This window comes from Pongo abelii, chromosome 21 (genome assembly GCF_028885655.2).
Source record: "Pongo abelii isolate AG06213 chromosome 21, NHGRI_mPonAbe1-v2.0_pri, whole genome shotgun sequence".
Classification (NCBI taxonomy): domain Eukaryota; kingdom Metazoa; phylum Chordata; class Mammalia; order Primates; family Hominidae; genus Pongo; species Pongo abelii.
In genome coordinates, this window is record NC_072006.2 from 49,039,900 (window position 1) to 49,062,521 (window position 22,622).

General features: G+C 49.8%; 1 protein-coding gene across 2 annotated transcripts in view; it reads right to left on the reverse strand.

Annotated features, from left to right (window-relative positions):
• RIMS4 (regulating synaptic membrane exocytosis 4) overlaps positions 1–16,875 on the reverse strand; it is a 60,421-nt gene extending 43,546 nt beyond the window's left edge. For both annotated transcript variants that reach the window (XM_024239035.2, XM_024239036.3), the window contains exon 1: positions 16,502–16,875. In XM_024239035.2, coding sequence (XP_024094803.1) covers positions 16,502–16,598 — 97 coding nt within the window. In that variant the 5' untranslated portion in view covers positions 16,599–16,875. The remainder of the gene's footprint in view (positions 1–16,501) is intronic.
• Positions 16,876–22,622: the final 5,747 nt, after the last annotated feature.

Sequence of the window (22,622 nt, forward strand, 5' to 3'; positions counted from 1 at the left end):
ACTTGTACCAACCACTTGGGGGTGAGGTAGGCATGAAGTTTCTCTCGTTTTCTTCCCCAGCAAGGCTCAGATTGAGGAGTCGCATCTGTAGGCCCTGTCCTAGGCTGGGCCTTTTCTGAGGCTGGAGACATTCAGACCCCACTCCCAATTCCTGACCAGGGTTGAGTTTGCCAACCATCCAAACTTAGCCTTAACTAAAGGGTGGTTTTCCTTTATTTTTTTATTTTAATTTTTTAAAGACTTAGACATTTACCTCCGGAGAGAAATTATGGGCTTCAAGAGTTCTTGACAAAGAGCTTCGTTCCAGAAATATAAAGCCGGCATTTTAAATTTGGTTCTTATTCACTGCTGGAAAGTATTAGAATGAAGATTACAAATTTAATAATGTAACACGGCAGGAACTGGCCTGGCCTTGTCTCCAGGAGAGTAATTTGTTCCTGCCTTCAAACCAGCACTTCCCAGCCTCCCGGCATCACCAGACCAGCCTGGTGACACACTGCTGACTTTTTTTGTCTCTTGCGCACTGGCCCACGCGGCCAGCCCAGACACCAGGAGATATTACTATCCTGGCCTGAGAACTAGGGGTAGATGGTCAGATCTGTCTGGGGAGAGAGCCACTATAACCAAAGGGAGCCATCTCTGGGTCTCTTGGCTTCACTGCTTGCCTGCAGCCAGAGAGGTATTTAAAGATTGGCAAACCCCAAATCTGAGTTTGTCACATCCCTGCTAAAAACCCAAGAGGGGTTCCAACTGACCTTAAGCTCAAGCCCAAGAGCCTCACCTTTAAAGGCCTAGTATCATCCACTTCTGCCACCTCCCAAACACATACCCCTTTCCCTGGGCTTTCAAAAGACCATGGCCTACTCCTGCCTCAGGGCCCCTGCACAACTGCTAATACTAACAAGAGCTAACATTTACTGAGCACTAACTATGTACCACACACTGTGCTAAGGGCTTCACAGGTGTCCTCTCACCCCTACCCTGTGAGGTAGGCAATGGAGCCAAGTGGCAAAGCTCCAGAGCCCAAAGAGCTGGACTTGAATCCTGCCTTGGACCCTGGGTGATCTTGGGCAACTTCCCTAATGTCTCTGTGCCTCAGTTTCCTCATCTATAAAATAGGGATAGCCAGCCAGGCACGGTGGCTCACGCCTGTAATCCCAGCACTTTGGGAGGCCAAGGCAGGCGGATCATGAAGTCAGGAGATCGAGACCATCCTGGTTAACACAGAGAAACCCCATCTCTACTAAAACAAAAAATTAGCCGGGTGTGGTGGCAGGCGCCTGTAGTCCCAGCTGCTTGGGAGGCTGAGGCAGGAGAATGGCGTGAACCCGGGAGGCAGAGCTTGCAGTGAGCCAAGATCGTGCCACTGCACTCCAGCCTGGGCGACAGAGCGAGACTCCATCTCCAAAAAAAAAATAGAGATAGCCCCCAAAACAACCTCACAGAGTAGTTTTGGGGCTCGAATGAGTGAATGGAAGTGAAGTGTCAGAATGCAAGGGGTGCCATGTAAGCCATGTTAATTATCTTTTTTTTTTTTTTTTTTTTTTTTGCAAAAATTTTTTTTTCTTTTATTATTATTATTATTATTATTATACTTTAGGTTTTATGGTACATGTGTGCAATGTGCAGGTAAGTTACATATGTATACATGTGCCATGCTGGTGCGCTGCACCCACCAACTCGTCATCTAGCATTAGGTATATCTCCCAATGCTATCCCTCCCCCCTCCCCCCACCCCACAACAGTCCCCAGACTGTGATGTTCCCCTTCCTGTGTCCATGTGTTCTCATTGTTCAATTTGTTAATTATCTTTATCGGCCTTTTACAGGGAGAGAAACAGAAGCACCACCAAGTGAAAAATAATGTGGAACAGGTCACGCAGCAGCTAAGGAGAGTGTGGTCTCCAGACTCTGAAGCCCTTAATTTTTACCATGATATGCCCATTGTAGAAAATCTGGAAAATACAAAAAAAGCACAAACTAGAAAGCAAAAACTATCCATAATTCTGTCATGTAGAAGCAATTATAGTTATTTCCATCTGTGGGGAGAGGGGAGCGGGAGCGGGAGAGACAGCCAGGGAGTCCAGGATTCCATCCCCCTTCCCATCACTATCAAGTCTGTTCACAGCATCCTGTCTCATCCCCTCTCCCCCTGCCGTGTCTTCACTTGGCCAACGCTACTCACACCTCAGGTCTCTGCTGAGCTGTCCCCCTCCCTGTGACCCCCACCCAACATGTCAGTTCTCCCTGCCATGGCCTTTCCCAGCACCCTGTACTTGTCTTGTATGACTCTTTATCACAGGCATGATCGGATTATTAGTTGCTTCTTCAAGCTGTGTAATGTCCAACACCTCCCCTCACCCCAGGAACCAGAATGTAATTCCATGACAACAAAGACTGGACTTGCCTTAGGTCACCAGAACAGGGCTTGGCCAAGAGCAACTACTGGAGAAGAAAGAAGGAAATAGAGTGGGGAGGAAGGAGAGGAGAGAGAAGGGGAGAAAGGGAGGGGCTTGGGATTCAACCCTGTCTTTCCCAAGTCAGTGCCCATCGGTGGGATGCAGATGGGAATCACACAGTCCCTGCCCTGCAGGGGCCCACAGTGTGACAGTGAAAAAGTGAAAAGCCAGACTGTGCAAGCACTGGAGAAGGAGAAAAGCAAAGTACCACAGGGGCTCCCGGGAATGGTCACCTCCACCCTAGAGAAGAAGGGTGTGCTTCCTGGAGGAGGTGACCCTGGAGCCCTGGAGAAGGAGACATCAGGCATCCCAGCTGAGGTAATGGCCTAAGTAGAGGCATGGAGGGAGAAAACTCAAACAAGACTGTCAAATATGAAGAAGATGGGTTTTGCCTGGAAGGAACAAATGCTTGGAAGAGCTGGAAATATGAAGTCAACTAACCTGGCTCTATATAACACTTGTTTCCTCTGTTCATCCTGTGCCTTTCTAGTACATTCTCCAAATAGTCAAACAAGCCATTCCCCTGAGCTGGAGTGAGCAATGCTGTCATTCCTCATGTCCTAACCCCTTGTCCTGGCCCAGTCTCCTATTGCCAGCACCTGCATTTCTCTGCCTGAGGGCTACCACCCATGGCAGGCTGGAAAAAAACAGGCAATAACCAACTCTCCGATCTTCCCTAGCAGTTCTTAACCAATGACTGATGGGAACTGCTGTATAAATACCTGAGCTCCCTCTTTCCTGGGTGGGATAACTAAAGCGTGTGTTCTACCCCAGGAGTCTGCAAACTATGGGCCTCGGACTAAATCCATCTTGCTGCCTATTTTTGTAAATAAAGTTTTATTAGAACACAGCTCACCCTTTCATTTACATATTGTCTGGGGCTGCTTTCTCACTACAACTTCATGATTGAGCAGTTGCAACAGAGACTGTATTCCTGCAAAGACTAAAATATCTACTGTCTGGCCCTTTACAGAAGCAGCTTGCTGAGTTCTGCTACACTGTCTCCCCAGAAGTCCCCAGCAAGACTAAACTCCAGTTGCCCTTGCTTGGTGTAACCTGCCTGATAATACACAGTCTCCTGACTTCTTTCTCTGCCTCACTTTCTCACTCCCATCCTGGGGTTTCATCCATCACCTTTGTGAACCATATGAAGCATACAAAATTCTATTAGACTGCTTCCACTAATAGAATGGCAGTTTCAGGTGGTTTTCCCTAATACTTGTACTTGATTCCTTGTGTCAGGCTCTGTTCTGGGAAAACCTAAACTAGGAGAGCAGGGCAAGTGTCATCATGCCCATTTTATAGACGAGGCCTAATTTAAAGCTGTTCCCTGCACACACATTGTCTCTCAGCAAAGGCAGAGGTCAGCCTTGGTTTGAGACCCTTCCTGCACTCCCCAGTCAGAGCCTTGCCATGTGTCTTTGATATATGCAGTATCATTAAAACACCTGTAGGTTACCTACTGCTTATAGCTGTGAACCTGTTCATCTAATGAGAAAACCAAAGTTCAAAGAGGGGAATGACTTGCCCAAGGTCAGTTGGCAAACTGGCAGAAATGAGATCTCAAACCCAGGTTTCTTTATGACAAATCCAGGGCTCATCCCATGACAAATCAACTACCCCTTCTGCTTTCACCTCAGGCCACCTATTAGGGCCTCTGCCCTCCTCTCTGGATACACGGCCAACTTTTCATGAGGATCAGGCAGGCTCAAATATATTAAAATCCTTTGTCAGACACAAAGGACTTCATGTCTGCAAGGTGCAAAGTAGAAAGTCAGGACAGGCACCCTCCAAAGAGGGACTTGGAAAGAGGCCCACAAAGAAGCATGAGATACATGTATATATTCATGAAAAACATTAAATACAGTACAGAATGCTGGAAAGAACACAAGTGTTGGAATAGGCCTGGGTTTGAAGTCCTGTTCTGCCCCTCACTAGCTGTGTGACCCTGGCCAAGTCAGAAGTCCATCCAGATGCTCAATTTCTCCATATGGCCGAATGTAATGACTATGCCCACCTTGTGGAGCGTGACCTGAAACGAGGGTTGGACATTGCTCAGCACAGAGCTGAGCACACCCACTCTCACCACTCTGTAGTCAGGGGTTCCCAGACAGTGGGTGAGTGGACCCCACTGGTGTCCTGGCCAGATCCCCCGTGCTAAGCAGGTCCCCCATCACTCAGCTGCCATGAGTATCTGGTGGTGCCGGCTCACAGCTGTCCCATCTTTGGACAACTGCCCTTAGCTCATAGGAGCTGCCTTGCCCCAACAGTTATGCCCTCGGGGGACTACCCTGCTATAGGAGTACCAAAGCCTAGTCAACCCTGCCATGCCATCCATTCTCCAGAGCTCACCAGGATCTGGCTGAAGTTAGCCTGCAGCCAAGTGCCCATTTCTGGCTGCTGCTTCTCCTGCCTCATGCTGTGTCTCCCTCTCCCTTTCTTGCAGGTTTCACCTGCGAGCACTCCCGCAGAGCACTTGCACAAAAATCCACGTCTCAGGCTAAGACAGTGGAAACAGGAGGGAAGAGTTCTCCTGTTTTTCTGTATTTGTTACAAAATCAAGTGACTTCTGGGGAAAGTCCAGAGAAGAAGGTACATGTTAAATTCTCCCTTGAGCCGGGTGTGGTGGCTCATGCCTGTAATCCCAGCCCTTTGGGAGGCTGAGGTGGGCAGATCACCTGAGGTCAGGAGTTCGAGACCAGCCTGGCCAATATGGTGAAACTCCATCTCTACTAAAAATATAAAAATTAGCTGGGTGTGGTGGCATGCGCCTGTAGTCCCAGCCACTCAGGAGGCTGAGGCAGGAGAATCACATGAACCCAGGAGGCAGAGGTTACAGTGACCTGAGATCATGCCACTGCACTCTAGACTGGGCGACAGAGTGAGACTCCATCTCAGAAAAAAAAAAAAAAAATTCTCCCTTGCTAGAGCCACACACCTGACTCCCCTCAGGGCCCAGCTGCCCAGTTTGGGGGTCCCTCTGCGAGGACTTAGCATGTCCAGTAGAAGCTGGGCACAAATGGTAGTTTCCTGAGGCCAGATGGCTCGGGGGTGGCTCGGCCGGGGCTTGGATGGGCCCTGGAGGCACCTGGTCCAGTCTTGGTGTTGGGCCCAGGCTGATGAAAGATGCTGCTCAAGACATTTGCTGAGGAACTAATTAATTTTCGTTAGAGAACCCAACTAGTGACATATCTTTCCACCCACTCTCAGGGCGACTCCAGGTGGCATTCACTAGGGACACTGAGTGCTGGAGATGAAGGGAGCAGACTTGAGGCCTCAGGTGCCGCAGTATCCATGATGGCTCCTTGGGGTGCCTCGGGGGGCGGGGAGAGATCCTGAGCTGTGTATCCAGAAACATCAGTGCCACAGACCTCCTGTGAGGCTTCAGGCCAATTGAGATTGCTCTCTGGGCCTCAACTAAGATAGCCACAGTAGATGACCTCAGAGGGACTTTCAACTAAAATAATGACAGCCAACACTCTTAAGACACTTTTACTGTGTACCAGGCTCTCTACCAATATTTACTCATCTAATCCTCTTGACACCTTCGAGGCAGGAAGGGGCTATGATAAGCCCGTTTTGCAGATGAGGAAACAGGCTCAGGGAGGTTAAGTGACTTGCTCAGAGTCACACAGCCAATAAGCGGCAGAGCCAAGATTCAAATCCAGGTTATCTGGCTGTGGAGCTCGTTACTTTCACCATGCTATACTGCCTAGTGCAACCCAACTTCTCTGGAACTCTCACAGTGCCTGGCACAGGGATGGGCACCGCCATAAGTGCTTAATAAGAATTCAAAAACAGGAAAATAAGAAAAAACTGGTAGCCTGAAAGAGTGTGATGGCGGCTTGTGGGAGTGGGACTGGATTGCTGAGTAGGAGGGAGATGCCATTTCTTTGGATGTCCTCTGGTGCTGTTCGGCTTTTTTACTATGTATCTATGTTATCAGCAGTAATAACAGCATAAAGCATTACAAAAGCTGACAACAGTGCTTGTACCGGGGATGGGACAGAAGGATCAGAAGACAGGGGTGCCCAGGACACTTCCCCCGGATATTTTTTATGTGTTTAAAATGTAGCATCTGCATATATTACCTAATCCAAAAAAATACTTTAAAAATTATCCAAGGACCAATGAAGCAAAGATCAGCTAGAGAGAAACTGGCAGGAGGGGGCACTCTGGGGATGAAAAATAACCATCTGGGGGCTATCGCAGAGTCGGGGGAATACAAAGGAGGAACTGGAGGGCCTGTATAAGTGTCCTCCCTTCTCTGGGAGACTCTGGGTATATCTAAACCAAGCCCACCAGACTCTCACTCTGCAGGCAGGGATACTGAGGCCCAAAGAGTCAAAGAAAAGTGGGTGTAGGAGACACTGAGACTCGGCGATGAACAAAGTCCTTCTCTCTTCACTCTTAATGCAGCCTTTCAGGCTCCACTGTGCACACAGTAAACACCACATACCTAGACCAGAGCGAGAAGGCCTGACGCCAGCTGTGTGCTGCCCCATCCCACCCTTCCTCCACCCAGATGTGCACATCATCATTTTTATGAAGTCTACAGGAAAAGGAAAGGCAGCAGCTTCCATCACTTGGATGTCTTATATGTGTTATACATACATCCTCTCGAATTCTCACAAGGTATCTCTAACTCCATTTTGCAAAGGACAGGCTGAGGCCTAGATCAATTATATACCACAGTCACAATGCACAGCTAGAAAGGGCCAGAGATGCAAACTCAGGTCTTTGGGCCTCCCAAGTCCGCTCATTTTTACTATCCCAAGCCACCCCTCACAGAGGGTATTTCCCATCAGTTTAGGACAAGTCCCACTTGGAAACTATTTTTAAGTGCCTTTGTCTTCAGATTCTGAGTTGTATGGGGCTGGGTGAGAATCTCATCACATCATAAGGTTGGTCCCCTGCCTCCAACCTGAGCTAGACCCCAATCTTCCCTAGAAAATTATCAGCGACCCCTTTCTTAGAAACATCTGAATAAACTGACTCAGTAAACTCCCTCAGTAGCATTTCCCAGCACTTTGCCCCCTTTACATTGATGATTCCTTTGATTTACTTCTTCCCAGTAGAGGCTTGTCCTCAAATGAACTTCCTGGTTTTAACACATAGCCCTCCCTTTTCCCAATGCAGAAAAGGGACCATGTCCTGTTCTGTCTGGACAAAAAAGGAGCTAGACCTGAATCCTCAGAATTCCCAGAGCTGTCTGGGTCCAATATCCCATGCAATGGTCTCATGGCCTGATGCATTGCTCATTTTGACTCACTTATCCTTTGTACAAATGACTTCCTAGAGGCTTTATGAGGGCCTACGTGTTAAACCCGGCACAATGCAGGCAGCAGCTGAGACTTATTTGGATCATAGACTCTGTGACAGAAACAAGAGGGCCTGAAGACCATACCCAGGACTGAATTTGGTACCCAATGTCCCAGCATCTAAGACATCAGGAGCTAGGAGATATCCCACGTTGGCAAGACCCCTTCATTTCTCTCCAGCCTTTTCCTCCAACCCAGTGGTTCTCAAGGTAGGGTCCCTGGATCAGTACCATCTGTATCTACATCACCTGGGAACTTGTTAGCAATGAAATCCTCAAGTCCCTCCTGCCCCCAAACTAAATAAGAGACTCTGGGTGGGCCCAGCAGTCTGCGTTAAGAAGCCCTCCAGAGGATTCTGAGGCTCACTCAAGTTTGGTGGCCCTGCTCTAACCCATTTAAACTGACAACAGCCACTGTGACAATTGCAGCTGCTACCAACGACTGGGAACCTACTATGTGCCAAGGGTTAAACACGCACTCTCATCCATTAATCCTCATAGCAAAGGACACGTTATTCCACACGTCCAGCTCTGGGCTAGGTGTGTTGTGTGCATGATGTCATTTACTCCTTACTATAACCCTCTTGAGTATTTACCATTATTATGCCCCATTTTACAGATGCAGACATTGAACCCCAGAGGGTTGAAGCAGTTTGCCTACAGTCATACAATTTAGAAGTGGCAGTCAAGATGAAAATTCAGATCTGTCAGATTCCAAAGCTATGTTCTTTCTGTCCATCCATGGAAGTTCCCCAGGGTCTCTCACACCTACATCATCAGTCTGGGTCAGGTGAGATTCCAAGAGGGGTGGAGGCAGGCAGGGAGAGCAGAAAGAACCCAGCCTGGACTCCACAGTGCCTTCCAGCTACAATGTGAAAGGAAGCTGCGTTATGCATTTAAAGGCACAGCCATCTGCGCCTAAGGAACATAAAAAACAGGGATTCAGGAGGTATGAGTTCTTGGCCTCTCTCTAACTTCACCCAGCTGGGGGCCTTTTCTTTTCCTTCTTTGGACCTCAGTTCCCACATCGGATAATCTTTATCCTCTACAAGGCTGAGATAATTTGCCCCCTTCTCTGATCTTCTCTCTCTAACCACACTGGTCTGTAATCTCTAGCCACACTGGTCTGCTTTCTATTCCCTAAAACTCAAACTCGCACTGACCTCAGGGCCTTTGCACAGCTATTCCCTCTGCCTGGAACACTCTTCCTCCTCATATTCCCATTGCTGGCTCTTTGTCATTTAGGCTTTATCTCAGATATCACCTCCTTAGCCTTCCCTTGACTACCTTACTTAACATTATCTCCTAGCCCATCATCGTTCCATTTTCATTCCACTTAACAGAACCTGAAATTCTTTATTGAATTGGTTACCTATTTATTGTCTGTTTCCCCCACCCCAGAATATAACTCCCTGAGAGCAGAAACCATGTCTGACTTGTTCCCTGATATATCCCTAGCACCCTAGCACCTAGAACATTGTTCAACACTGAGCAGCTCATTAACTACTAGCTGAATGAATAAATACCAGAAAAGAAAACCTGGACTCAGAGGTCAGAGCTCTGGATCCTTAATATGTGACCTTGGCAAGCCACTTTGCCTCTTTGAGCCTGTTTCCCTACTTGCTTAATGAGGAAATGGGCTAGATGCTCTCCAAGGGTCCTTCCAAGACTTCCAGTCTTGGAAAGCCAGACCTGGAAGTAGCCCAGCTGGTCCATCCAGAGAAGGCAGCTGGCCAGGGTCCTGGCAGCAGCTGCCCTCTCGCCACCCCCATCCACATCCCTGCCCAGCCACACAGTCATCTCACTCCCCCGTCGCAGAAACTGTTAATGAAGTGCGCACTGCTAAATGCAGTTACAATTACGGGGGCTAAGAATAAGGCACTGACATCAGCCTCCTCAGTTTCCGAGTGAATCAGAAGGGGAGGGGGGAGGAAGGAAAAAAGGGGAGGGGGGATGGCGCTCTGGAGCTGTCAAGTGGAAATAGCACAGCGTTAAATATAATCCAGCACTGGCCTACATCAGTCTGGAGAGGTAGGTAATGGCTTGGCCCCCAGGGCCAGGGCAGACAACTGGATTCTTCAAGGAGGCCAGGCAGCCACGGCAGCTGAGGGCCAACTGTGACAGGGATCAACCAGGAACCAGTGGCCGGGAAGGCACTCCAATGGGTGGGTGGATTGTAGCGGGCTGGTGGACCCTGGTGGGGCACATCACACCCAGGCCTTTGTCACCTGCTGTTTTGACAGCACAAGCACAGCCCCAGGAGCTTACACAGTCCTGTCCCACCCAGGATCTCATTTCATGCCCAGAAGCAGAAGATGGCCTAGAGTCAAACACACCTGGGTTTGAATTGCCACCCTAAACCTGAGAAAGTCATGAATTCAACTGCTCTGAGCTGCCTGGCTTTCCTCATCTGCAAAATGGGTACATCTGCAACAGCAGCTACCCCTTCAGGTTGCCATAGGATTCAGTGCAATCACAGAAAGCAATGAGCATGGCCAAGCAAGCCCATCAATCATTTTATTTTTATAATCCTGAGAGATGCTCGAACAAAAATAATTAACCCTTTTTTTCCAGATGAGGCTCAGGAAGGTCAAGAGACTTACTTGAGGTCAGAGCCAGAGCGGATTCAAATCCAAGCCCAGTTATCTTTCTAATACAAAAGGCAGTGGAACTGACGAGGAATGCAGAATGGGGGAAGGTTTATAGTGGGGGAGATACTGCACCCTTTTGAGCACATTCACCAAAAGTGGCACCTTTCCAGCAATTTTTAAAAGACATGATGGAATGATGGTTGCTACGGCCATAAAGAAAAGATACAGAGGAGGCAAAGTAGAAAAAAGTCCCTCAGACAGGCAAGAGGGTCGGCTGAGGGTGAAGGCTTCCTTCCATTCTCGCTCTCCTCCACATCTCTCCCTTCACCCCCACTCAGCCTTCAGTTGGAACTGGCTCTGCCTCTGGTTCTAGCAGGGAGTGGGGAGGGATGCAGAGCCACATCCTGAAAGGGAAACAAGGTAGATGGACCTCTCTCCCCCTTCCCACCAAACAGAACCAGGTGGGCCTATGGCAGCTGCAAACCGAGGAAGCTGGAGCCAGGAGTCTAGGGGCTTGGGGATGGGGAAGGGGGTGCCTAAGACAGACAGAAGATAAGGAAAGAGCGCTGATTGCACCAGAGCAGACCTGCAGACCAGTGATCTGTACAATGGGGTAAGGCGTGAATCCTCATGCACCTGATTTTCTAAGATCATTCTTTCAGGATAATTTCATTAAAATAAAGTGGTTTGGGCTGGGCATGGTGGCTCATGCCTGTAATCCTAGCACTTTGGGAGGCCAAGACGGGAGGATCGTTGAGTTCAGGAGTTTGAGACCAGTCTGGGTGACATAGTGAAACCTCATCTCAACAAAAAGAAAAAAAAAAGAAAATTAGCCAGGGGTGGTGGTGCATGCCTGTAGTCCCAGCCACTTGGGAGGCTGAAGTGAGAGGATCACTTGAGCCTGGGAGGCAGAGATTGCAGCGAGCTGAGATCGCACCACTGCACCCCACCTTGGGCAACAGAGGGAGACCCTGCCTCAAAGTAAATAAATAAATAAATAAAGTGGTTTGCGTCCACACTCTTACCCCACCCCTCTACTTGAACTATGGGAACAACTGGTTCGATTCTCCATCATGCTTCACTTATCCAAATCTACAGGAGTTCTGCCCAGCTCTGAAAACATTAAGAAAACGGGAAGGGGGGTGTGGTCAGAGAGGAAGTGTCCTGCCCTGGAGGGTGAGGGTGGGAGTTGAGGCTTCAAAGCTGCAACTTCATGCCTCCACGTGGTCCTGATCATGAAGGATATTTTAAGGCCTCCTCCCTCATCCACCCTGCCAGCTTCCTTCTAGGGCTGACGGATTCATTCCCACCATCTTAGAGGGAAGGGGTGAGACAGCAGGACATTTTGTTTCCCAGAAAAAGCTCAGGTCAAGTTTCAAGGACAAAAGTTAGCACTTGGTCTGGGAAAGAAAACTCTGCCAAATGGAATAAAGTGGGAGGGGGAGAACTCCAGTGAGGTCATTCCAGGTGCCTGGGGGTGTGGGAAGAAATCGGAACTCTGATTCTCCCTGCCAGGATCTGTCTGGCAGGATATGGGTATCGCCGCCTCATCACCCAGAAGTACTCAGACTACCCCCTACATTTCCCTCTGTCCAAAAATGGGGAGCGGGGCGCTGTGGTACTAGTTTTTGGATCCCATCCACTATCCCACCCCGCCCCCAGCCCAAAGATTTGGTCTGAGCGGAAGAGGGTGGTGCCAGGAAGGGCTTTCCAGCTCAGAGATGTGGCCCAAACCGCTAGAAGAGGGACCGGTAGCTGGCTGGTGTTGCCATGGCAACCTCCTCCCTGCGCTGGATCGAAGCTTCCATCCTATGGGCAAATCAGAGCTGGCTGCTCCAGCTTCTCCGCCCTTCTCCCAGGCGGGAGGGGGAGAACTGGACGCTGAAACCACTTGGTTAGGCTCAGGAACACCAGGCTCAATTCCAGACCCTGATGTAACAACCCCCTTTGGCATCTATTGGAAACTAGAGACACCCCAGCTCCCCAGCTAGGCCCCAAGGCACAGTGTCAGGGCTGGGACTGTAGATGTGACTGGTGCAAATGAAGTGGTCAGGAAGAGCAGAGAACCAGTGGCTGAAATCCTCCCCACCCTCTTGACTGGCAGGCGAGTCTCCCAAATCCCTATGTTTAAGCCACTTCAAAGAAGGAGGGCCCAGCTCTACCTTAATAACTATAACGATGCAATAAGATTAGCCTATTAAAATTATAAAGCAAGCATTTTGAGAATTAGCCTTATCCCCTCCCCAAACCCACAGATTCTTTTCTACGGTCATGTTCAGAAACAACTCTTTCTCAGTAATAAGATAGATAACAGCTAACATATAGTGAGAACCCACCTCATGCCAGGTACTGTACTAAGACTTCTGCACAATAGTTTATTAAAAGCATAGATGCTTGGGTCAGATTGCCGAAGTTCAAGGCTTCATTCCCTCACTCCTGGCTGAGTGACCTTGAAGGAATTAATATGTCTGTGCCTCAGTTTTCTCATCTGAAAATGGGGATGTTAACAGGATAGCAGTTTGATAGGCTTGCTATGAGGAATGAGTTAATATATTTAAAATGCCTGGGAATATGTCTCGCACAAAGGTAATCATTTGTAAAATGTTAACCCTATGCAGTCCATGTTATTATTTTTCTTCTTCCTTACAGATAAGAAACTGAGGCCACGTGTCTAACTCCTCCCCGATTACAAACCCAGTGCCAACAGGGCTGGGCAACAAAATACACACACACACACAAAAAAAGCCTCCAAGCACATGTTTCCCTAAAGCCCCAGCATCCTTGTGAAAGAGGGCAAAAGGAGCATCTCAAGAAATAAGTTCAAAGTGCACGAGGGAAGATGCCCCTTGAGAGGAATTCTAGGAACCAGTAATGCCCAGCACCCTGGGCCCACAGCGGGGGCTAGAAAGAGGTGAGAGGAAGGCTCGGCTTCCTGTACCCACCCCAATGGCCAAGGATCCCAAGTCCAAATCAGGAATGTGCTCTGCCCCAGTTAAGGCTAATGAGAAAAAGGCTCCTTCTCACACCATTTCTCAGGAAACTAGCAAAAGGATGGCAACTAAACTCTGAAGATGGCTCTGGCTCAATCTAGTTGGAAAAAGATGCATTTCAACATGAGTTGGAAGCAGCAACAAAGGGGAGGCTCCTAGATGAGCCAGAGGCCTGTCAGGGACACACTTCTGAGACGGAGCCGGCAGAGACAGACAGGCATTAAGAAGGCCAGCGGAGGGAGGGGAGAAGAGGCAGGGGGAGCCACGCCTGCATCCAGTATGGGAGAGACCATTCCACTGCTTTTAGAAATCAGTTCAGCGCAGTGCTCTTTTAAAAGAATAAATCCAAAAAGGCTTCTTTTAGGAGAAAATTAATGACTTTAAGGAGAACAAGAGAAATTAGAGCACCAGGACAACGCTGCCTACTTCCGACTTTCACCAGACATTCATTATTCTTCCGGAAATGAAAGTTGACTTTCTCCCTCCCCCTCCCAAATTTGAAGCATCTCTCAAGAACAGACAGTGAGCACAAGATGCCCAAACCAAACTCCTGGTCGCCAGCCGCACCCCCAGGCCTCCTCACCTGGGAAACATTTTCTACACAGTAAGGTCTGGATTTCTTAAAAATCCTCTTTCAGAGGGAAGGCTACTGGTTTAATGGAAAGAGAACCTTAAACCTGATTTTAGTCTCAGCTCTGTGGCTGCCTCACTAGATGACCTTGGCATATATATATACACACACACATATATATACACATATATATATACACACACATATATACACATATATACACATATATACACATATCTACATATATACACATATATACATATGTACATATCGACATATATACACATATATACATATGTACATATATACATATATACACATATATACATATGTACATATATACATATATACACATATATACATATGTACATATATACATATATACACATATATACATATGTACATATATACATATATACACATATATACATATATACATATATACATATATACACATATATATACATATATACACACATATATATATACATATATATATACACACACACACACACACCCATTCCAGGGCTTCAGTCACACACACACCCCCCACCCATTTGCGGGCAAAAAGGGGATAGACAAGATGATTTCTAGGTCTCTTCCAAGTTAAACACTAAAGAATTTCAAGAAGCCTGCTGGAAAAAACAAACGTGAGTGGACCTTTAAAAATATCATTAATACTACTTGAAGTTATCTGTTCTGACTTAAGTGAAACCAGAGCAAGTTGCCTGCAGCCTGCAATGACCAAGGTGTTTGACCCATGACACAGAGCATGACTTTGAAGAAAAACCAAACCGCTCCTGCCTCTGGTGCTCCTACAAACCCATGCTCCTGCCCAGCCTGGCTCTTGAGAGCCAAGTGGCCGGCTGGCCACTCTACTGTGTTGGGGAGCCCCCTACTTCTTCCCACCTTGCCTTGTCCAGAATAATAATACAACCTCCCTCAGCTACATCAAGGCAGAGGTTAAACCTCTGAGCCTCAGTTGTTTTTTTCTGTAAAATGGTGATTATAAAAATGGTAAAATGTCTCTGCAGTAATCATCTTTACCCTTACTCCCATCCCCACCTCCAGGTCAATAGAAAGACAGGTCTATTGGGGATCTGCCTCACCTATCCCCATTCATTCACCAGTCAACAAATTCTTCTGGAGAAAGGGCAGGAAGACATGACCACCACTTCATCCCATGATAGAACCTTGGTGGCCAGGTTGATCAGACAAGGGTCCCCAAAGAAGTCTAAACCTGGGCCCAGGAACTTCCTACAACGGTAGGCTACATTTTGTGGATGGTGCATATATGCACTTCGGGAGAGATAGTCCATGTTTTCCTCAGAGACTTGAAAGTGCCCATGAAACCATTTTGCTCCTCAAGCACATACACTCTTCCAGCACATACACTCCTGTTTTGTTCCCCCATTGAATTCAAAGACTCTGGGATTTTCAGCTTATAAAACACTGAACTCCACCCTCACACCATACAGAGCCTTGCATCGATACGATGATCCCCATTTCAGAGATGAGGAAATCCAGGCTCAGAGGTGACATGACTTGCCCAAGGTCACAGCTAACAAGTAGAGAATGAAGACTGGAACCTGATTCCGAATCTCAATCTGGCATTCTTTGGGGAACTCTCACCCAAGCCCTCTAGCTACCCCACCTGTTGGTGGATTCCCTTCCTCACCCCAGAACCAAATCCGGAGCTCTCATGTTCCTTCTGCCGGGTCCCAGGGCCCTAAAGAGTAGGTTTCCCTACAGCTCCCCACCTCTCGCTCTGGCTGAGGTTGTGCGCAGGCCTGGGAGGAGGAGGTTCAAGCCGCTGGATGGTGGCCGGCTTCAGCCCACCAAAAAAGGCGACTCCAGGGACAAGAGCACCTGAGGTCAGGGGCACACACCAGCGGGCGGACAAGTGTAGAGTTGGCGCCGCCCTACACCTCTCTCCGGGAAGAGAGGGGAGGAAAGGCCGTCACCTGGCCGGTTCCCCTCCGTCTGCCCCAGGCGTATAAGAAGCAGGAGTCTGGAGCCCCAGCCCATGAGGGAAGGAGAGGAGAGATAATTGGAGGCGCTCAAGGCCTCGGGCGCCGGGCAGGGGTGTTGGGCAGGGATCCTCTGGATGCGGCCAAGACAAAGATGGAGAGGTAAGGTCTGCGCGCCACCTCCAATGGCGGGGGGCGCGTCGGAGCCCCAAGGGTGGGACGGCCAAAGCCCGGGGCTTGAAGAGTGGGCACATTCAGGAGACTCAGGGAGGGTGGCAGGTCAGATCCAGGGACGAGGCAACGGGCCTCCAATAGGCGCAGGTGAGGAGGGAGATGGGTCCTGGCGACCCAAGGGCCCACCTGCGGGAAAGGTGAATGCAGACGATCTCGGGGTCCCTGGGGGAGAAGGCCAGAAGATAGCGCGTCCTGGAGACCCTGGGGTCCCGTGGGTGCGGAAGGAGACCCTGGGGGCGCCTTCCCAGGGGTTGGGGGTGGGGAGGAGGGCGCACGGGTCGGGAGGAGGGCGCACGGGTCGGGGAGGGGGCTACCGGACCTGGATCCCGGGACACCCCGGGGGTCTGGGGGCGGGCCGCGCGCTTACCTGCGTCCTCGTCGTCGAAGGAGTTCATGCACGGGAAGTAGATGGCGAGCGCCTCGAAGGAGGCGGACAGACTGAGGCGGCTCTGCGAGCGCTCCATGCCCGCGCCGGCGCCGGGCGCCTCGGCCGCGGCGGCGGCGGCGGCGGGCGGCTTGGGCAGCTTGGCCGCCCCATTCTTGACGCGGAGTACGGCGCGCGGCGTGGTGGCGGCGGCCCGGGGCCGGGCCGAGGCTCCGCTGCGGGGCTGGCGGGCGCGGCGGGGCCGGCGGGCGGGCCAGGAGCTGGCGGCGCGCGGAGCCCGAGGAGCGCTGTGCTCCCGGCGGCGGCGGCGGCGGCTGTGGCGGCGGTGGCGGCGGCGGTGGCGGCGCAGCGTGCTCCGGCCCGCGGCGCCCCCCGCCGGCCGCGCGGGGCGGGCTTGGAGCGGCGCCGCAGCCAATCCGTGCCGCCGGGGGAGGGGGCGCCGCTGCGGGGCGTGGGGGCCCGGAGGGCGCGGGCTGCGGCCCCTTCTAGCAGCCCCGGGCCCGGCAGGTGCGCGCGGGGAGGCAGGCGCGGGGCAAGGTTGTCTGGGCCCTGGTCCGAGGGTTGTTCCCGACCCCGCCGCGGCCCCCTCCCTCAGCCGGCCGACTTGCGGAGAGGCCGGCGTCCGGTCCCCCACCCAGACAGGCCTCTCCTAGAGACACGGGCGCGCTCGGAGGGGATGCGCTCAGAGGGTCCCGCCCAGGCGGGTCGGCACTCGGCCTCCCACACAGAGACCCTCGGCTTCACACCTGCACCCACAGAGAAGCTCAAACAGGCACCCACGCCTACACATTCACTCTGCAACATGCCCCGCAGACACCCGGACAGATACACCCACAGACCCACCCCCTCACAGATGCGGGGACAGACACGTCCACGGACACACGCAGACTCACGCAGAGACCTGCAAACACACTCAGGGAGGCAGGCAGGACATCCCTGGTGCCCGGCCTCCCTCACAGGGAGACTCTCAGATGCCACAAAACCCCACGAAGTTCAGGTAGGCATACACAGTCTCATGCATTCGCACTTACCCACAGACACCCCAGAATTCATACACACATTCATACTCAGATGAACACACAAGCCCAGACCCAGCACACACTCTGTGTCGCCTCCCCCGTGACCATCTCAGCACTGTCAAACACTCTGACTGACACGGCCAGATGCACACACCTTCACCCTCAGACACACTAGAGTAGCACACACACGCCAAGACACAGCCACACAGACTCCATCCCTCCCAGGGTGGGTGCATCCCGACAGATTGACTGACACCCTCAGACTCAGGCACACTGAGACACACTTGGCGGGCTCACACTCGCAGACTCTCCCATTATCACCCTCGGCGACCCGCAGTCCTCAGACACACACGGGCTCAAACACTCGCAGCTCCAGGACAGAGACGAGCGAATCGGAAATCCATGTTCCATTCCCTGCATGTGACCTGGGACGTGAGGGTCCCTGCCCACCTAATCAGGCCCCAGATGTCAAACAACCTTCCCAGCTGCTCGCACACCTCTTTATGAAGCCATCTGGCGACATGGAAACAGTTCAGGCCTCAGAAAGAGACAGCCCAGAGTTTGAATCTCAGCTGTGGTGCTGTCTTTCTGGGTGGCCTATGGCAAAACTCTTTACCCCATGGGTCCTGTTCCTCATCTGTACAATGGGGACAGGAGCCTTCCATTTTGGATGGTTGTGAACTGCCTGTAAGATAACACAGGTGTTTGTTTTCTATTGCTGCATAACAAATGAAGCGCCTTAAAATCACCAATCTAGTGGTTTACAATCCTGTAGGTCAGAAGTCTGGGCAGCCTGAGCTGGGTTCTCTGCTTAGGGCCTCACAAGGTATTGGCCAGACTGGGCTCTTCTCTGCAGGCTCTGGAGAAGAATCCGCTTCCAAGATCATTCAGGTTGTTGGCAGCATTCAGTTCCTTGTGGTTGCAGGACTGAGGTTCCTGTTTCCTTGCTGGCTGTCAGCCAGAAGTCGACCTCAGCTCCTAGAAGTGGCTTTCTGGTCCTTACACATGGCCCCTTCCACCTTCAAGGCCAGTCTCAGGATGTCAAGCCCTTCTCATCCTTCAGTAGAATCTTTCTACCTTGCCTTCTGCTTACTGGCCTGAGAGATTCTGCTTTTAAAGGTCTCATGTGATTAGATCAGGTCCACTCGCATGATGTCCCTTTGACATATAATGTAATATAATTACGGTAGCGATTCCTGATCAGGGTCACAGTTTCCACCCATGCTCACACAAGGGCAGGATCACACAAGGTATTACATAAGGGCAAGGATCACTGGAGTTATTCTGACACATCTGCCCATCACAGTGTGCAAAACACCTAGCACAGTGCTGGCCTTCGGCAGGTGCTCCTGATTCCTAGCCCCTTCCCAGGGACCAGATCTAGACTTTGAGGCAGCCTGGTGTCATGGTTAAGAGTGCTGGTATAATCATTCCCATCTTGGTCAATGGCAGCTCCATTTTTCCACTTGTTTGGATCAGAAATGTTGGATACTTGACTCCAGTCTCACACACACCACATTCAATCCATCAGCAACTCCTGCCATTTCTATACAAAAAATGTAACCAGAAACTGACCACTTCTCTGCCCCAAACCCTCCCATCTCACAGTCAAAGTCCATGTTCTACAAGGTCCTAATTTCTTTGGCTCTGCCACCCCTCTGTCCTCATACCCAGGACACCCCGGTGGCTCACTCGGCTTCAGAACCTCTGTACTGCTCTTCCCTCTGCCTGAAGCCCTCTCCCTTGCAAAGGGCTGTGTAGCTCACTCACAGATCTCTGCTGAAATGTCACTTTCCCTCTGAAGTCTTCCCTCACCACTCTTTATGAAGTAGCAAAAACCCCTCCCTGAAATGCCAGATCCTGTCTACCCTGCTTTATTTTTCTCTGTAGCCCTCATCACCATCTGACATGTTTCATATATATGTTGGGGGGGGTACATGTATATATACGAACACACATATATTTATGTACATGTGTATATGTGTGTATATATGTGCAAACACACATACATGTGTATATGCATGTATATGTGTATGTGTTTGCATATATATGTACACATACACAACACACACATTTTTATTCCTGTTTATTTGTTTATTGTCTCTTTTTCTCCTTCCCAGAGCCCAGAAAGATGCCTGGCAAAAAGTTCGTGTTCAGTAAATAGTTGTTGATTGAATGAATAAACTCTCACACCAGCCATAGGAAGGAGATAGGTATCCTTTGCATCCTCTCCCCATCTTACAGATAAAGAAACGAGGCTTACGAAGGGGAATGGACTTACTCAAGGTCACAGTGAGTAGGCCTCTTGTCAAAAATGGTGGGTGAGGGCCGGGTGCAGTGGCTCACGCCAGTAATCCTAGCACTTTGCGAGGCCAAGGCGGGTGGATCACTTGAGGTCAGGAGTTCGAGACCAGCCTGGCCAACATGCCAAAACCTCATCTCTACTAAAAATACAAAAATTAGCCGGGCGTGGTAGTGCGCACCTGTAATCCCAGCTACTTGGGAGGCTGAGGCAGGAGAATTGCTTGAACCCAGGAGGTGGAGGTTGCAGTGAGCTGAGATCTCACCACTGCACACCAGCCTGGGCAACAGAGCAAAAACTCCATCTAAAAAAAAAAAAAAAAGTGGGTGGGAAATCTAACCCAACATAAGGAGATCGAAGAAGGCTTCCCTGAGGATGTGATGTTGAAGCTGAAAATAGCACCTCCTATGTGCCTGGACTTCTTGGTGTGATTTCTCCTTTCTTGGTTAGCTCATGCCTAAAATTCCATCCATAGGGTTTGGGCCTGTAAACTTAAATCATTTACCCTTTGTAAATATGTAATATTTCCCCATGGGAAATTTAAGTGGTCAGCCACTTACACCTGGGTATGAATAATGCATTCTAAGAACAAGTTTGGGGGGCGGAGAGGGATGCTTAAGAAAATGAATGAGGGAAATGGTGGATGTGGATCCAGAGAAGGAGGGGATGGGAAACCAGAGATGAACTTCCAGGTTGGAGTTCACAGCCCAGTGAGATGGAGGATGCCAAGAACCAGGCGGCTCAGTGGAGTGGAGCGGAAGAAGCATTGCCTGACTTGGGTTTAAACGCCTGTCCTTATTTTATTGATGTGACCTTGGGTATGTTCCCTCAAGGTTCTCATCAAACAATGGGAGTAATAGGCCGGGCGCAGTGGTTCACGCCTGTAATCCCAATACTTTGGGAGGCTGAGGCAGGAGGATTACTTGAGGTCAGGAATTCGAGACCAGCCTGACCAACATGGCAAAACCCTGTCTCTACTAAAAATTAAAAAAATTACCCGGGCATGGTGGTGGTGCACGCCTGTAACCCCAGCTACCTGGGAAGCTGAGGCACAAGAATTGCTTGAACCTGGGAGGTAGAGGTTGCAGTGAGCAGAGAGCACACCACTGCATTTTAGCCTGGGTGACAGAGCAAGACTCTGTCTCCAAAAAAAAAAAAAAAAGGAGAGAATAATTAACACCTCTTTGCGCAATCGTGATGAAGATTGGAGATTGGACGTATACAGAGTGCATTGCATGTAATAGGTACTTGATAGATAAATTTATTGAATGTAAATTCCAAGTGCTCACTATTGTACCCAGCTCTACAAATACAGGGACGAATAAAACAGACCTGGTCTCTGCCTTCATGGAGTTTATAGTTTGGTAACATTAAACAAATAATTATGCTAATAATTATTTAAATTATTTAATTACTACCTTAGCTAATAGTCGCATAATAATAATTTTAATTGCAATTGTGATAAGTGCCATAAAAGATATATATCTATATACTGTGTGTGTGTGTGTGTGTGTGTGTGTTTGAGTGAGATAGGGTGAGATGGGGTCTTGCTATGTTGCCCAGGCTGGTCTTAAACTCCTAGCCTCAAGCAATCCTCCCGCCTTGACCTCCCAAAGCGGGTAGGATTACAGGCGTGCGCCCCTGTGCCCAGCCCAGTATGCATATACGTTGCAGTGCATTTGTGTACATGTGTGTGCAGCTTCAAGTGGGTGGAGAATCTGACCCAGCATGAGGAGATGGAAGAAGGCTTCCCTGAGGATGTGATGTTCAAAGTGGCACTTCCTATGTGCCTGGATTGTTCTTGGTCCTGTTCTTGGTCAAACTTGTTCTTAGAACACATTTTACTTATTTATATCAGTAACTAAACCAAATCACTGCCCTCAGATTTGCATTTTAAAATAACTCTGGGGCCAGGCGCAGTGACTCACGCCTGTAATCCCAACACTTTGGGAGGCCGAGGTGGGTGGGTCACCTGAGGTCAGGAGTTTGAGACCAGCTTGGCCAACATGGAGAAACCCTGTCTCTATGAAAATTATAAAAATTAGCTGGGCATGGTGGCAGGTGCCTGTAATCCCAGCTCCTCAGGGGAGCTGAGGCAGGAGAAGCACTTGAACCCGGGAGGCGGAAGTTGCAGTGAGCTGAGATTGCACCACTGCACTCCAGCCTGAGGGATAGAGCAAGACTCTGTCTCCAAAAAAATAAAATAAAATGACTCTGGGGCTGCTCTGAGAGGGATGGATTTGCGTGAATTGAGAGAGTGCCTTGCCCCTTCTCTTCAGGTAAGTCCTGATTTGAACCAAAAATCCATTGCTTGTTTTTTTTGCCTCCTGGCAGAGGAAGATGGCTGAGAAAGGATGTCCTGGTGGAAAGGTGAAGTGGAGGAGGCTGAGTGACCAAGGGTCCTAAGGCCAGATAGGAGGCCATGGCTGGGGGAGGCTGAGACATGGATGGCAGGTAACAAGGCCTCGGCTAAGGAAAGGGCTGGGCCTGAAAGTTCCAGAGATCACTTGAGCAGGACTTGGTGACAGACTGGATGGGGTGAGGGTTGGGAAGGAAAAGGAGGAACAAAGACACTGCCAAGCTCTGAGCATCAAGAGAAACAGCACATACAGATGGAGCCCTCCTCTTCAGGCACCTTTCCCTAAGCTGAAGCCTTCAGGGGAGTGCCCCTTAAATTTTACATATTTTGCAAGACCCAGCTGAGTGGCTTTCATCTAGAGAAGTGACAAGTGGCTGGAATGTAGTTAGTTATTTGCAGTTTTGTCCAAGAGAGTTGCAGTGC